This window comes from Laetiporus sulphureus, assembly GCF_001632365.1.
Source record: "Laetiporus sulphureus 93-53 unplaced genomic scaffold LAESUscaffold_15, whole genome shotgun sequence".
Classification (NCBI taxonomy): domain Eukaryota; kingdom Fungi; phylum Basidiomycota; class Agaricomycetes; order Polyporales; family Laetiporaceae; genus Laetiporus; species Laetiporus sulphureus.
The window spans coordinates 299,129-312,598 of record NW_024468524.1 but is presented as its reverse complement, the minus strand read 5'-3'; the positions used below and the strand labels follow the sequence as shown (position 1 = coordinate 312,598).

The 13,470-nt window shown below is 47.6% G+C and overlaps 5 protein-coding genes across 5 annotated transcripts; 2 read left to right on the top strand and 3 right to left on the bottom strand.

The window, feature by feature from the left end:
• Window positions 1-288: 288 nt before the first annotated feature.
• Window positions 289-2,144, bottom strand: LAESUDRAFT_651096 (acetyl CoA carboxylase; the record flags this gene model as incomplete). The annotated part of the gene is made up of 2 exons (XM_040904283.1): window positions 289-494; window positions 1,847-2,144. Coding segments are annotated over 2 exons (504 nt in total), but the record flags the coding sequence as incomplete, so codon positions are not given.
• A 30-nt stretch (window positions 2,145-2,174) lies between these two features.
• LAESUDRAFT_758466 (uncharacterized protein) lies at window positions 2,175-3,440 on the bottom strand (the record flags this gene model as incomplete). Its single annotated transcript, XM_040912450.1, has 6 exons — window positions 2,175-2,370; window positions 2,463-2,699; window positions 2,778-2,937; window positions 2,990-3,093; window positions 3,144-3,185; window positions 3,376-3,440. The coding sequence occupies 6 exons, from the start codon at window positions 3,438-3,440 to the stop codon at window positions 2,175-2,177; spliced, it is 804 nt and encodes a 267-aa protein (XP_040765193.1).
• A 630-nt stretch (window positions 3,441-4,070) lies between these two features.
• Window positions 4,071-5,558, top strand: LAESUDRAFT_736400 (argininosuccinate synthetase; the record flags this gene model as incomplete). Its single annotated transcript, XM_040910687.1, has 10 exons — window positions 4,071-4,154; window positions 4,214-4,279; window positions 4,332-4,425; window positions 4,504-4,561; window positions 4,649-4,706; window positions 4,804-4,881; window positions 4,908-5,136; window positions 5,168-5,283; window positions 5,338-5,459; window positions 5,504-5,558. The coding sequence occupies 10 exons, from the start codon at window positions 4,071-4,073 to the stop codon at window positions 5,556-5,558; spliced, it is 960 nt and encodes a 319-aa protein (XP_040765192.1).
• Window positions 5,559-7,556: 1,998 nt separating this feature from the next.
• Window positions 7,557-9,931, bottom strand: LAESUDRAFT_713558 (uncharacterized protein; the record flags this gene model as incomplete). Its single annotated transcript, XM_040906985.1, has 9 exons — window positions 7,557-7,874; window positions 7,958-8,074; window positions 8,136-8,280; window positions 8,361-8,701; window positions 8,752-8,844; window positions 8,893-8,961; window positions 9,015-9,169; window positions 9,203-9,345; window positions 9,408-9,931. 9 exons carry the CDS (start codon window positions 9,929-9,931, stop codon window positions 7,557-7,559), a joined length of 1,905 nt encoding a protein of 634 aa, XP_040765191.1.
• A 1,155-nt stretch (window positions 9,932-11,086) lies between these two features.
• Window positions 11,087-13,136, top strand: LAESUDRAFT_713557 (uncharacterized protein; the record flags this gene model as incomplete). The annotated part of the gene is made up of 7 exons (XM_040906984.1): window positions 11,087-11,249; window positions 11,386-11,429; window positions 11,508-11,709; window positions 11,774-12,002; window positions 12,056-12,188; window positions 12,338-12,421; window positions 12,657-13,136. 7 exons carry the CDS (start codon window positions 11,087-11,089, stop codon window positions 13,134-13,136), a joined length of 1,335 nt encoding a protein of 444 aa, XP_040765190.1.
• Window positions 13,137-13,470: the final 334 nt, after the last annotated feature.

The following is a 13,470-nucleotide window of genomic DNA, read 5'->3' as shown; positions in this document are numbered from 1 at the left end:
TTCACATGTAGGTATCTGAGGTCTCACAGTAGCACAGTGCCAGGGGCCCTGCCCTACATGTATATAAAGCCCATAAGGATCTAAGGGAGGATCTTAGATTCATTATTCTATTGCATGCGGCCTAACAAGCCAATTCACCCCCTAGTTGTGAGCATAAGGCTAAGGGCCCTTTGAGCCCCTTTTTCAGACTGCATATCACTGCGCGTGTCCTCAGCCTAGCCCTTGTGGCAGGCTTTTTATGTGGGATCATTTGTGCAGGTCACAAAAGCAAACTTGCCCTTAATTGGGTTAAGTGCTTTGGTGCTTTGTGATAGGCTGCAGCGACTCCTTGATCGGATACGGTTGGTGAGCTGGCTGCAAATGAAGAGGGCCTTTCTCACCAATCGATTTCAGGATTGTAGTACTCTTGTCTGTGGTGATCTCCTGGTAGCCGTGATAGTTTACGATGAAGCCGGAGAGGTTCTCGACGATGCAGCGAATCGGCATAATATCACCTGTAGCTGTCATAATAATACATGCATTGCTGTCACTGTAGTATAGCCTTGATACATAAATTACTCTAATCGAGTGTCTGGCCTACAGGTGAGCTTTCCGGAGCTTTGATATATCATTCTGTGTGATATATTACCTTGTGCCATCTGCCTTGATGTATCATACCAGAAGTATCTTTTCCTGCCCTTTGATACATTACAAGTACAAGTTGGACAGATATAACAGTGCAGTACCCACACCTTCTGATGCGCCTTCCCATATAATGCGGGCCCATGCTGGGTGGGCCGAGCAGCAGCAGCACCCAATCAGGTGCTTGGGAGCTTTCCTTTCTCAAGCGGCTGAATCAGCAGCCTTATATGGTGAAGTTCCACGGTGCCTGGCATCCCACGGTGCACCTGGTGTGGCTGGCAATACTGATGCACTCCCGCTGCCATTATAGGTCTACACCTTGCGGCCTTCTACATTCAGATCTTATGCTTATTTTTAGGCATAAGAAATAACCTTATATTACCTGAGCTACTGGTAAAATCATACACTAATTCTGTTAAGCCCAAGGAGAAATGTATTAAAATGACAGAGTTGGAAGAGTTCAATTGAAGAGAGTCAGAGAGGTTTTTCAGGGAGGAAACATTGCCATAGCAATGTATGAATATGCAGTAAGGATCTGTTGAGGATTGGCTGCATACTGAAAACACAAGTTAGTGACAAGCGATGACTTTAGCTCCGAAAGCGCACAAGACTCAAAGGCTTCATTTCCGGTGGCATCAGGCTTTACCCAATGCAATTCAAGCAATATATCCTGTCTCACATTCATGTGAGCTCTCAAAATACTTTCAGAAGCTCTGTTAGCATGTAAACCATCATTGTGAAGTGTTACATTGCCTCAATAATATGTAAAATACATCTGTAGCTTCCAAAACTACACAGATCGCATTTTCAGTATGAGCAATATTCGGCCTCCCATTGATCGATCAATGAAGCGTAGACTCCGATCATGATCGTGTTCTTTCTGCCGCGCCGGCCACAGCCACATTCTGCCCATATAAGGATGCTATGTCACATGCTTGACTGGACCGAGAAAGGAAATACTTGCGAGCACCTGATTGGCTGTTTGTCAAGTGTGGCAGCTTCATAATGTATCACCAAACCCTCAGCTTTTTCGATCACAATCAATGATACATCACACAATCCAGGTGGCCTGGGGCCTGATACATTGGTGATACATCAAGCATACAGGTGAGCTGCTTTTGATGTATTGCTTATACATTAACTGACTACAAGGGACTTTAGAGTCATTTATGTATCAGACCTGGACTACACGGACAGCCGTTTCATGTATAAAAATGACAGCTACACCTGATAATATTGCCTTCATTGTCCTCGAGAACGATATGGATCTCCGATTCAGTGACATGCAGATGCCAGAGGTGCTTGCCATGCCACTCAATGAATCCTGCAATCGCCTCGAGGACATCCTCATAAGTGACAGGGAGGTTGTAGATGAAGTTCATAAAGATATGGTTGACATCCGCATTTCTGTGCTGGGCGGATACCACCTCAAGGGTGTCCAGGATGTTCGTTACAAGACGATCGGTCTCGGAGATCAGGTACTTGGCCGTGTTCATGTCGCCACGGACGCGACCAGGCCGAACAAGAGCTCAGATAAAGAATTGGCTGTCCAGTTAGTTCTCGTGCATGATGGCATGGTAGATGTGGAGTTGCTTGCTCTCCGTGAAGCACGGTGTAAGGTTGTAGTTTGACAACCGGCTGAGCTCCAGCTGGTATGTGAGTGCTGGCTCAACATTACAGATGGCCTGCTCTTCCTCCCAGGATGAGCTCATGTTGTGCAGAGTGAAGTATTGCGGGTACAAGCTGAGTCTGCAGATAAGAGTCGAACACCATGCTGAGCGAGAACATGGCTCTGCTGGATAACCAGTTCATGGGCCTTCTTGTACCATGCACTAACCGACAAGTCATCGATCTCCTTGAAGATTCTGAGCGCCATATCCAGGACATTAGGAGGCTGATTATTAGCTCCGTATTGCTCGTGGTACTCCTGAACATCAAATGGCGGCAGGGTGCTTGTGACCTTGTCGAAGCCCCTCGTCAGTGCCGCAAAATTCGGGAATGATGCGATGACACCAGTACGCAGAGGTTGCTTCTGGTGTTTGTTGATCATGTATGTCAGATCGCTGACGGATGCCTGCCTGTGAGCAACGTTGGCATTAGACAACTATCTCAGCCTTCGTATAGGAAAATAGGATAGCCATGCACGATACACTTACAGGCTAGGAGTTGTAGGTGGCGAGAGTAACTGAGGAAGGTTGAATCGCCAGATGACGATGTGAGGAGCATCTCTGTCATCAAGACCATCACCTTCCTCGTAATCGATAGATAGCAAGCTGTAGGCACGGTATGCACACCTGACATAGACTTCCAGTGCAGCTGAATACCGAGCGTGTCAATAATTGGATGGTGAGAAGCTGCTGATACACACCAAATGTGACCCACTGCTCATGGAAATTACAGAATGTCAGCAGCATGTCATACGCTGTATATCTCGAGTCGATCAGCTCTCTCAGCACATCCGCAGATGGTTGTCTATAAGCAAATGAGCAACGAGTAATCCAAATATCACACTTTCCTCGTACCTAACATCATTGCCCTGCTCGCCATAGAAACAGTGCACTGAGCTGTGTCCAGAACATCAGCTGGTCCTGTGCACAGATGTTGTCCTCCATGAAGTGCTCCATGAGCTTGTTGATGCACACCGCCGGGAACTCAGTCGCATCACCTTTACCTCATGCAGTCTCGATTGCAGCACGAATGCCGTCCTCGAGCTTCGAAGATATTCAACCAGACAACGTCGACAGGATGGCTGACACTTCTGAGAATGGCAAATCTGGGATCTCGAGCATCGAGATGAGGTCCTTAAAGGTAGAAGCCATGATTGCCTGGTTGTCGAAGCCGTCCAGAATATCATTCAGGATGTTCAAGTAGTGATGGAGGCGCTGATGTGGCTTGTTCCCAATGACATTTGGGGGATCAATAACAGGCAGGAGGCCCTTGAATGGCTTCACGTGCTTCACGTGGGCAGGATTGTCAAGTGCAAGGATGCCGATGATGGCACCTGGATCCAAGCTTACACCGCCTGGCTTGATGCTGATTCGTTTTAAATCCTCAATCTGTTACCCAGTAATAGGTACGTATGCAGCCTCTACCTATCTAGCTATCTAACTCATTCATTACGCTGTTGACAGCATCAGTCACACAACTCCGGCATCTAGTGCTCATTCGAGACTGCATTCGTCGGACATAGGCAGGATGATCAATGCACCAGTACTGCATGTCAATGGAGACTATCCTGAAGGTGTCTTAACCTGTAGTCTACTGAAGTCCAAAGCTGAATGTTTGCTCTGTCGTAGATGTGGCACAGGCAGTGGAAATGGTGTTCAAGTACAGGAACTATTTCTGCAAGGTCAGTGCATTTATACATCTGACGAGCCCCGGGCTGGGAAAGGCTGCCTTGGTGCATGATCATCTTTCACTCCGCTGTATGTGCTGATCTGTTTTCGAACATGACAGATTGCCTCCAAAAGCTGGCCTCAGTCTCCCTTATCTCCCCACTACTTGTAGTCAGCACGAAGAGGTTCTTCTTTGAGGTAACACAGTCTGGATCTGAAAAGGCAGTGAGCTGACTAGATCCCTCTAAACCTCTCAGGATTTGAAGCGCAAGTTCGTGACGGAACTCATTCATCCTGCAGTACAGGCAAACTGCATTTATGAGGTTGTTACATTCGTACTCAAACTGCTGCTGAAATTGATTGTGCGATTCTCAGAACGTCTACCTCCCCAGAACGTCTCTCGATCACCAAGTGATCGCTTGCAAAATGATGGTCATTGCTGACAGAGGGGATTGCGGGAAAGTCCTCAGTGTGCTGTTTCATGGCTGATACCAATTGCAACACAGTTTCATCTTGCACGGCTGCACTGGCAAGGGCAACGACTGAGTCCGTTTCGGATTTGCCTTCTACGGCTTGAAGCCCGACATCAAGGTGATCGCACCTTGGTGCATTTCCGGTATGCTACTGCTTGCACTCCTTCATTCATTGTGATGATGATGCCTTGTCTTAGAGTCCTACTACTGATTCGTGAGCTGCCAGGCACTTCTCACCTATGCAGCAGAGAAGAAGATACCCGTCCAGCAGACCACCGTCAAGTCATTTTCCACCGACGAGAACCTGTTCCACATCTCCCACGAAGCTGGCACCTTGAGGACCCCAACACCACACCCCCGGCGACATGTGGAAGCTCATCACCACACCCGAGAATGCTCCTGACATGCCCGAGCGCATCTCGATCCACTTTGAGCATGGCCTCCCCATCAAGGTCATCGTCCCCGCGTAGAAGAAGAGTACACTGATGCAGTTGAGATCTTCATCACGCTGAATGCGCTCATGCGCAGGCATGGCATTGGGTGCATCAACATCGTCGAGAACCGCTTCATCGGCATCAAATTGCGTGGGTGCTACAAGTCACCTGCGGCGACGATCCTCCGTGTCGCACACAAAGACATCGAGGGCCTCGCACTCGACCGCAACATCCATGCACTTCGTGATCAGTTCATGACCGTTGAGCTTAACTGTATCCTGTACAATGCTGGTTCATATCCGAGCCAAGAGCGAGTTCATGGTGAGCTCGATCCTGAGCAGTCAGCAAACCGTGAACGGCGTCATCTGCCTCAAGCTGTACAAGGGTCCATTTGTCATGGAGGGCCAGTTGTCAGAGGAGGTTTGTTGGTTGAGCTGTCTCTACATGGCTCTCGCTCATGCTCTCCTACTACAGGTTCTTTATAATGAGAAGCAGTCCTCGATGGATGAGCTCGGCAGCTTCGAGCCGACCGGTGCGACGGGCTTCATCCAGATTGAGTCCATTTGCATCAAAAAGCGCAATTTGCTTTCAGATTTGTGCGCTCATTCGGTACTGACTCTGTGTTGATGGGTGGGCACAGGCCAACATCTGCAAGGGTCAAGCTCGCATTGAGCCTAAGGGCACCTCGTGTCTAAGCACGTCCCAGTGACTTGCATTCAGCGCAATTCTACTGAAATGTGCTGTGATATATGTTGCTACATAGTCAGTGATGTAGGTATTGTATACAGGAGTAATAATCCACTGCTTTCAGAAACAGAACAATGTGGCAGAGCAGAGAGTCCGTTCAAAGGTATTGAATATCTCTGTTCCTTGTTCCAAGAATGACTCGTCCTGCTGCTTCGGAGAATGCACGATGAGTGATATCATCTGAGAAATGACCGTTAGGTACCATCAGACGTATGCGCTTCACAGCTGAGTTCATGTATCGTGCAGGTCGTAAGAGTTGACCTCGTAGATCATCGATCCTTCCTATCGTATGGCAATTGGCACTATCCTACCAGTCGACCTCTGCTTCATCATCCAATTCTCCTATGGTCGCGGTTAGCAACTCAACATCAGCTTGCTGCTCCGGCACCTTCTCTGAATCTGGCTCTTCCTCGAGAAGATCAATGGAAGTGATGAACCCCACCACACCCCTCCTCACGCTGCCCCATCTGTGCTCGATCCATATGCCGTGCCTACCACACGTGAAAATGAACTCTCGCACACCGGGACTGAAGCCACCCCTCACGGAGCTGATAGGCATGGCCAACTAATGCACTGCCACGAGGCAGACAGAAATATGTGAGAACATGTTGTCAGAGGCAGAGTCAGGAGGGAGCATCCGCGAGATGCAGTAGTGGAATAGCGTGCGCAGGACATCACATGTGAGGAAGGAGACAATCACGTGTGGCTCGTTCGACTGGATACATAAAGATCTGTGGGTGCAGAGAAGGATGACCTGCGAAAAATTGTCTGGGGGAGCATATGAGCGATGCTCTGTACATGAAAATGATTCTCGGTTGATGTGCGACTCATGTTGGTGCTAGTTGCATGTCGTTCCACATTAGTCTGGAGACAGGGCAATGTTGATAGCTCAACCACATGGGTCTTGATGCCTAGGATGTGGCAGTGGGTAATGAACCATGTCCCAATTACTCCATTCCACTATGAGGGGCAACGAAATGCATTCCGGTCTCCCAGTTGAAGAGAGGGAACAAACTACAGCATGAAAAGAATGCCAGCCTTCTCTTCAAGTGAACGCACAGATGAACAACATCTGAGTAGGAATCTGCAACATCTGAAGAACTTCAAAGCTGGCATGGAATTCTCCTGAATCGTTCCAGTCGAGCAATGCTACGCAGAGGAAGATGAATCTGCTGACTCTGCACCATTCATCGCAGAGGAATATGAAAGTAAATGGAGTGTATCAGCAGTATGGCACGACGCCTTGGGCCTCTTGGCATCCTCGCATCAGGAAAATCTAACTCCGGCTTTTCGCACCCTTTACCTGACTTATAAGATTTTTCTCACCTTTTCTGAGTGAGAAAGGGCAGATCAGTCTCACATACTCTAAGTAGATCTCAATGCTTTTCTTACTTTCCATCGACTTTTTGCACTCGGTTAAAAGCAGCAGGAATGTCAAGGCTCGAAAAATGTATTCAGTCCATACCTTATGCAGACTTACCGGACTTATCGACGCTCACATTCCTTTATTGCTGGTGGAGCTCCTGAGCTTTTCACACTTTGCGCATGCAGAAAACTCAAATCAAGACATAGAAAAGGTTTGAATAAGACAAATAATAACATTCAGATGGTGGCGAGTCGCACATGGATCCAGCAAGATCGAAAGGTCAATATGTGAGGAATGTAAGCCACAAAGTACATCAGCGCACAAAAAGTCAATGCATAAGAGTGAAATGAAATCTTTAGCTATCAGAAAAGACGTCAAAAGCAGTGCACGAGAACATTGTACAATCTGGGTAAAAGGATGTAAGGAATGGACTGGGATCACAAAAGCCAGACAAAGAACACGCAGGAATCTCAGTTTAACAACATATGATGTCATCATTGACCATTCTGAATGCATAGCTGAGCACTCACGTAGCACTGGCATCAAGAACAGGTTACTTACCTATTCAGAAGCTTCCCTGTTACTCAGAATCAGACCCAGCATCGGCAAGCTTTGCATGCATATCATCCTCCTCGTCATCATCTATCTCGATTGGGGCATGCCTGGTACCAGCTTTCATGTACCAAATGGCACACTCGATCACTTTCGCCATCTTCTTGGGTGGAAGATCGAGTGCAAACTTAGAGTAAGACTTCGTCATCTTGGCATACTTATCTTCGCCAAAGGCTGTAGCCGTTGTGAGTTTGCCAGATGCTGGGTTTGTGTTCTTAAGCATCTTGGATTCACCGTTCTGCAAGAACATGATACCAGTTGTCCAGAATGTGAGAGCGCGTTCGATCTGTATACAAGGTAATCAGCCACAAGCACAGTTATCACAGCCTGCACATGTACCGCCGAAGCTGCCAGGCCAATGGCACTGACCGGTGGCACGTTCTTATCCATCAAATTCGGCACGTCGCTTATGGCACCTCTAATGTTTGAGAGATGACTTCCAAGGAGACGAGAAATGATCTCAGAATGGAACAGTCCTGTCCATTGCTGTGCGAGTTTGGCATCATATGCATCATTTCATGGCCATCAGTGAATGTTATACATGAACCTTGGGACTTCTGTCAGCGTGCTCATACACGAAGCGCATGTTCTCCTTCCAATGCTCTGCAAGCCTCTGGCACTCGGCTTCAGTAGTGCAGTGTGAACGTCCATAAAGGAGATCGAGGACAGCTAGTGCAGAGGTACCAAACCCACTGCGCCATTCATAAAGTCATTGGGTAGCCTGTAAAACCCTCATATCAGTGAAGAGAATCTCGAGATCAGACATGAAGACTGAACGATATTAAAAACATGGTCATGATGCTTAATGATGTATGGAATCTGTGGGTAGATGGCCTTCCAGATGAGCTGCAGCACATGCACAAGCTTCTCATCCTTCACGGCCCATGGCTCTCGAAGACTGCCCACATATTGATGAAGAGTGGGGATGAGAACACGAGTGAAGCGGTCGCCGTCATTAGCTCCAGCCGGTAAGTTTGCTTTCTTCGAGTTGGGGCGCCTTCCTATAGTGACTGTGTGGCCATTGTTTGAGGACTTGACAGATTCCTCATAGTCTTCAGAATCATTATCGGCATCCTCCAAGTTGCTAGCGTGGTCCTCAACTTTCACGATATCCTATAAAATCATATGAATCATCGAGTGCACAAAGAACAGAACAGACAGACATGCACATCATTTGTCACTCGCTTCAACCGTACTGGCTGCGACATATCATCTACATCATAGTTTGACTCATCTCTAAAATGGATCTTCCTTCCCTAGTCCAGGATTAGTGTAAATACGGATAACATTCTGTCTTATATCACCTTCGAATAAATGGGTCTCGCAAAAGGCGTGGCCTCTAGATCGCTGTCCTCATCAAGTTTGACGAGTCCCTTGGTACATGGATGACATCAGCACTACATCAGAGGAGCTTTTTGACACTCACTGCACTGGTCAATTGGGTACCAGCACCTTTGATGGGACTCGAGAGGGCAGCAGTCTCCTCGGCACCTTCGCTGTCATCACTGGCGAAGCCAGTTTCTTGCACGAGAACTCCGGTGACTTCAGCATTACGCCTGCCTACATTTTGTCTCGATGGAACTATCCAAAATGAAACAGTATCGTCAGTCTTACCATCAGCTGTTTCAGCTTGCAGGCCAGTTGTTGCAAAGTGAGGAACAGAGGTCATCGATCCAAGCTTCCATGGAGCCAGTGCGGAGCTCTGCCAGTCATGAAGAGGTCCTGACGGCACAGTACGGGTCTTCTGGGCTGGTGCACTATGAATACAAACATCGTCGAGAATAACTGTGGCAGCACAGAGACAAAGAGTAGCACTGACCTTACACCAGTACGCTTCGGCGCTTTGCCTTTGTCATCATTGTGACGTGCAGGCACTTCTCTTCCTTCAAGTCGAGCTCTCTCTATCGCAATTCTGGGACGTTCATCTACCCCCTTCTGCCTCTTGCGTGGCTGTTCCGAGTCTGATGTTGGAAGGTCTATCTTCTCAAACTTGTCATCAGCATGATTCATCTTCCACTTAGGCTGCAGAGCATGCTGCATCTGCGCTGGCTTTGCTACTGTGCCTTCTGCATTACTACGACCTCCGTGCCTGCGCTGCCCTGTCTTGACCTTGGCCCGCTTAGTGACCCTGTTAAGCTCTTCACTGATATCCTCATCTGCCATCTTGTTCTCTAGGCTCGCAATATTCTTCACTGCATGCTTCGTCTTGTTTTCCTTCTGCTCCTTCATCTCGCGCTTCCTCTCTTTGTCTGCTTGAACCTCCACTGAGCTATGTCTGGGTGTCATGGCCAGGACCCTTCCAGGATGCTTTTCAGCATTGGCAGTGTGGGTTACAACTGACATTGTTAGAAGAGTGAGGAGTGAGGAGGTTGGAATGTAGGGTGAGGTTGTGTCAGAAACTGTGCATTCACGATGGGGAGAGAACAACCAAGGTTCATTCACACCCTAGCCCTCTAAACTGTAGTGTTACTTAATCCTCATTTCCCCTTTTGAAAGCCTCTTCTGCATCTAGCAGCCCCAATGGTTTGAAGCGAGTCCTGTCGATCCGCATTTGTACAATATTCCATTTAGCCAAATGTTGGACTTTGCATGACTGGCTTGGGTTGGTGTTATGCATCGCCATTTCCTCTGTGCTGCAGTGTCGCCCCATCCATTCTGCTGGTTTCATCCATGTCAGACATATTTCCCTTTGCGTGTGACCTTCCTGGCTGCGGCAGGCATTTTCAAAACAATGCAGGTCGAACAAAGCACCGTCGTGTCACCCATGGGGATCTTCTATACCACGAAGACGCCATTAGGTCTCCCAATAAGCGACATTCCAGTGAGGACTTCGTCACATTGAAAATGCACTGAATGGAGACAACATACCTTCTGTAGCATGCAAGAGACCTCGTAGTCTGAGTGAAGACAGCAAGTACACTTACAAGCATCGAGCTGTTGATCAGATATCCTCACCGAAGTATGACAGGCAAGACCGACGGCGCAATGGTCACTATGACGGTATGAACAATTTCTGCTTGCAGCGCATCTCATGTGATGATACGCCATATGTGATAGATGATAACAGTGGTATATTGCAGCGAAGGGCAGACCTCTCAGACCAACCATACCCACCAAGCGTATCATCTGATCAAGAAAGCATGAACGATGATGAAACCTGTGCAAGATCAGAAAGTGCGCACCACGAAAGCTTTGTCACCTCTGAAGGCCATGAGAACATTGACTTCTACAGTGATGGTGACATTGGGAGCTATGAGCATATAGAAGATCAGTGAGACATCGTCCGAGAATATCATCCAAAGCTTAATGGTTCGTACATGCATTGACTTTATTTGGCAAAAGCTGATGGTAGCAGGAACACCTTGCGATGAGAACGGCCACTTCCTGCCAGAGAATACATGACCAAACCCTCGACTGACGAAGGCATCCCGCGATTATGCTCCATATGCAAATCGGGTTCAATTCGAGCTCGCTGAATTCCTGTTCAAGCATGAACAGATGTCAGCCGGTAACATCAACATCCTACTTCACCTCTGGGCTGCCCATGTTATGAAGCACGGCAATGAAGCACCGTTTCGGAATGCCGAGGAACTGTATCATCTCATCGACTCTACAGAGGTCGGTGATGTGAAATGGCAAAGTTTTACATTGAGCTACCAGGGTGAGCATCCTGACGGTGATGTACCACCATGAATGGCTGCACAGTGTGACATTTGGTTCTGGGATCCTAAAGAAGTTGCAAATAACATTCTCGCAAATCCTGATTTTGATGGCGAGATGGATTACTCCCCTTTCAGAGAATTCTGCAATGATGAACGCCAGCTCAGGGACTTCATGTCAGGTGATTGAGCCTGGAGACAAGCAGTACGTGATCCAATATAGTCTGCGCATTCGACGCAAATAGTTTATAGCATTTTAGGATGCTATCGCGGAGGACCAGAAGATGCATGGTGCATCATTTGTCCCAATTATCCTCGGAAGCGATAAGACCACCGTCTCTGTAGCCACTGGTCAAAATGAATACTACCCGCTGTACATGAGCATTGGTAACCCGCATAATAATGTGCGACGTGTGCATCGTGACACTGTTGCATTGATCAGTTTTCTGGCAATTCTGAAGAGTAAATATGTTCAGATCCTAGAATTTCGAAAAGCCATTGCCCGTTCTGACCTCCATACTTGCAGCTGATAGAAGATACACGAATGACCCGGACTTCCGGAAATTTCGCCGTCAGCTGTTCCATACATCACTATCACACATACTGAAGAGTTTGAAGCCCGGGATGACCATCCCTCAAGTCGTTCGCTGTTCAGACGGACATTTCAGGCATGTTTTATATAGACTTGGGCCTTATATTGCAGATTATCCAGAGCAAGCACTGCTAGCCTGCATCATACAAGGCTGGTGCCCAAAGTGAGTCGTAGTATCCTTACAAGGTTTTGAATTGAAACCTTACACGTATGCAGGTGCACAGCATCAAAGATGGACCTTGATGGCGGTGCAAATGGACGACACTCGTGTAAACATACTGAGTTGCTTGTCAGAGAGTTTGAGCTGGGTGAACTTTGGGCAGACTATGGCATCATCGGAGACATAGTGGTATGTCTTTAGCTATTTGTAACACATTGTATGCTTTCGTGCCATGGTGTATTTACTAACAAATCTCGTTGTACCTGATACAGCCATTCACGAATGATTTTCCATGCGCTAATATCCATGAAATGCTGTCTTCCGATCTTCTTCACCAGTTGATCAAGAGGACCTTCAAAGATCATCTCGTGGACTGGGTCAAACAGTACTTTTCGATCACGCATGGCAATGCTCAGGCAAAGGTGATTATGGCAGACATTGACCGGTGGTGAGTTATGATCCCTTGTTGGCTTGACAGGAGCTTATAATCATCAGAATTGCTTCCATCCCTGCATTCACCAGACTGCGCCAATTTCTCGAGGGTCATGGCTTTAAGCAGTGGACAGGTGATGACTTAAAAGCTTTGATGAAGGTGATGCAATCTGCTGTCGTATGAATAGAGTTGATCTTTTATGCTGACATGCTCCCTATACTTAGGTGTGGCTCCCTGCAATTGTTGGATATGTCCCTCCAGACATGATTCGGGCAATTCGAGCATTTCTCAAGTTCTGTTACATAGCACGTTGCAACGTATATGTGCCAACAAACCTGGAAGCACTGGAAGATGCATTGACTCGCTTCCATCAGTACCGCATCATCTTCGAGAAGTGGGGTGTTTGCATCGATGGCTTCTCTCTTCTGAGACAGCATTCGCTCAAGCACTATAAATGCCTCATCTGGGAATACGGCACACCAAATGGATTGTGCACGTCAATCACCGAATCAAAGCACATCACAGCTGTCAAAGAACCGTGGTGGCAGTTCAATCGCTATAATGCTCTGGGGCAGATGCTATTGACAAATCAGCGTCTTGACAAGCTTGCTGCATCACATGTCGACTTCTCCGATCATGGATTACTAGAGGGTTCCTGCCTATCTGCGGAACATGAAAGTCTACGTGAGAGGTTTGATGATTGACAATGGCATCAGCTGATACACCCATTCAATAGTCGAACCCAACAGTGATGCAGGAGATAATAATCTTGCAGACGATGGTTTTGCACTGCTAGGCAGCCCTGCGCTCGAACTGGCTGCTAGTGATTCACATGATGGAGCAGTGCCAGGACCAACAGTCTGCTCATACATCGTGCTCGCAAAAGTACCCCATGAGTCTTCTGGCACTAGAGCTGAGAACCGCTTATACTAAATGAGCTCAATCATGCGACAGAGAGGCAACATTCTAGAAGCATTGTGTCACAAAGCACCAAAGCACTTAACCCAATTAAGGGCAAGTCTGCTTTTGTGACCTGCA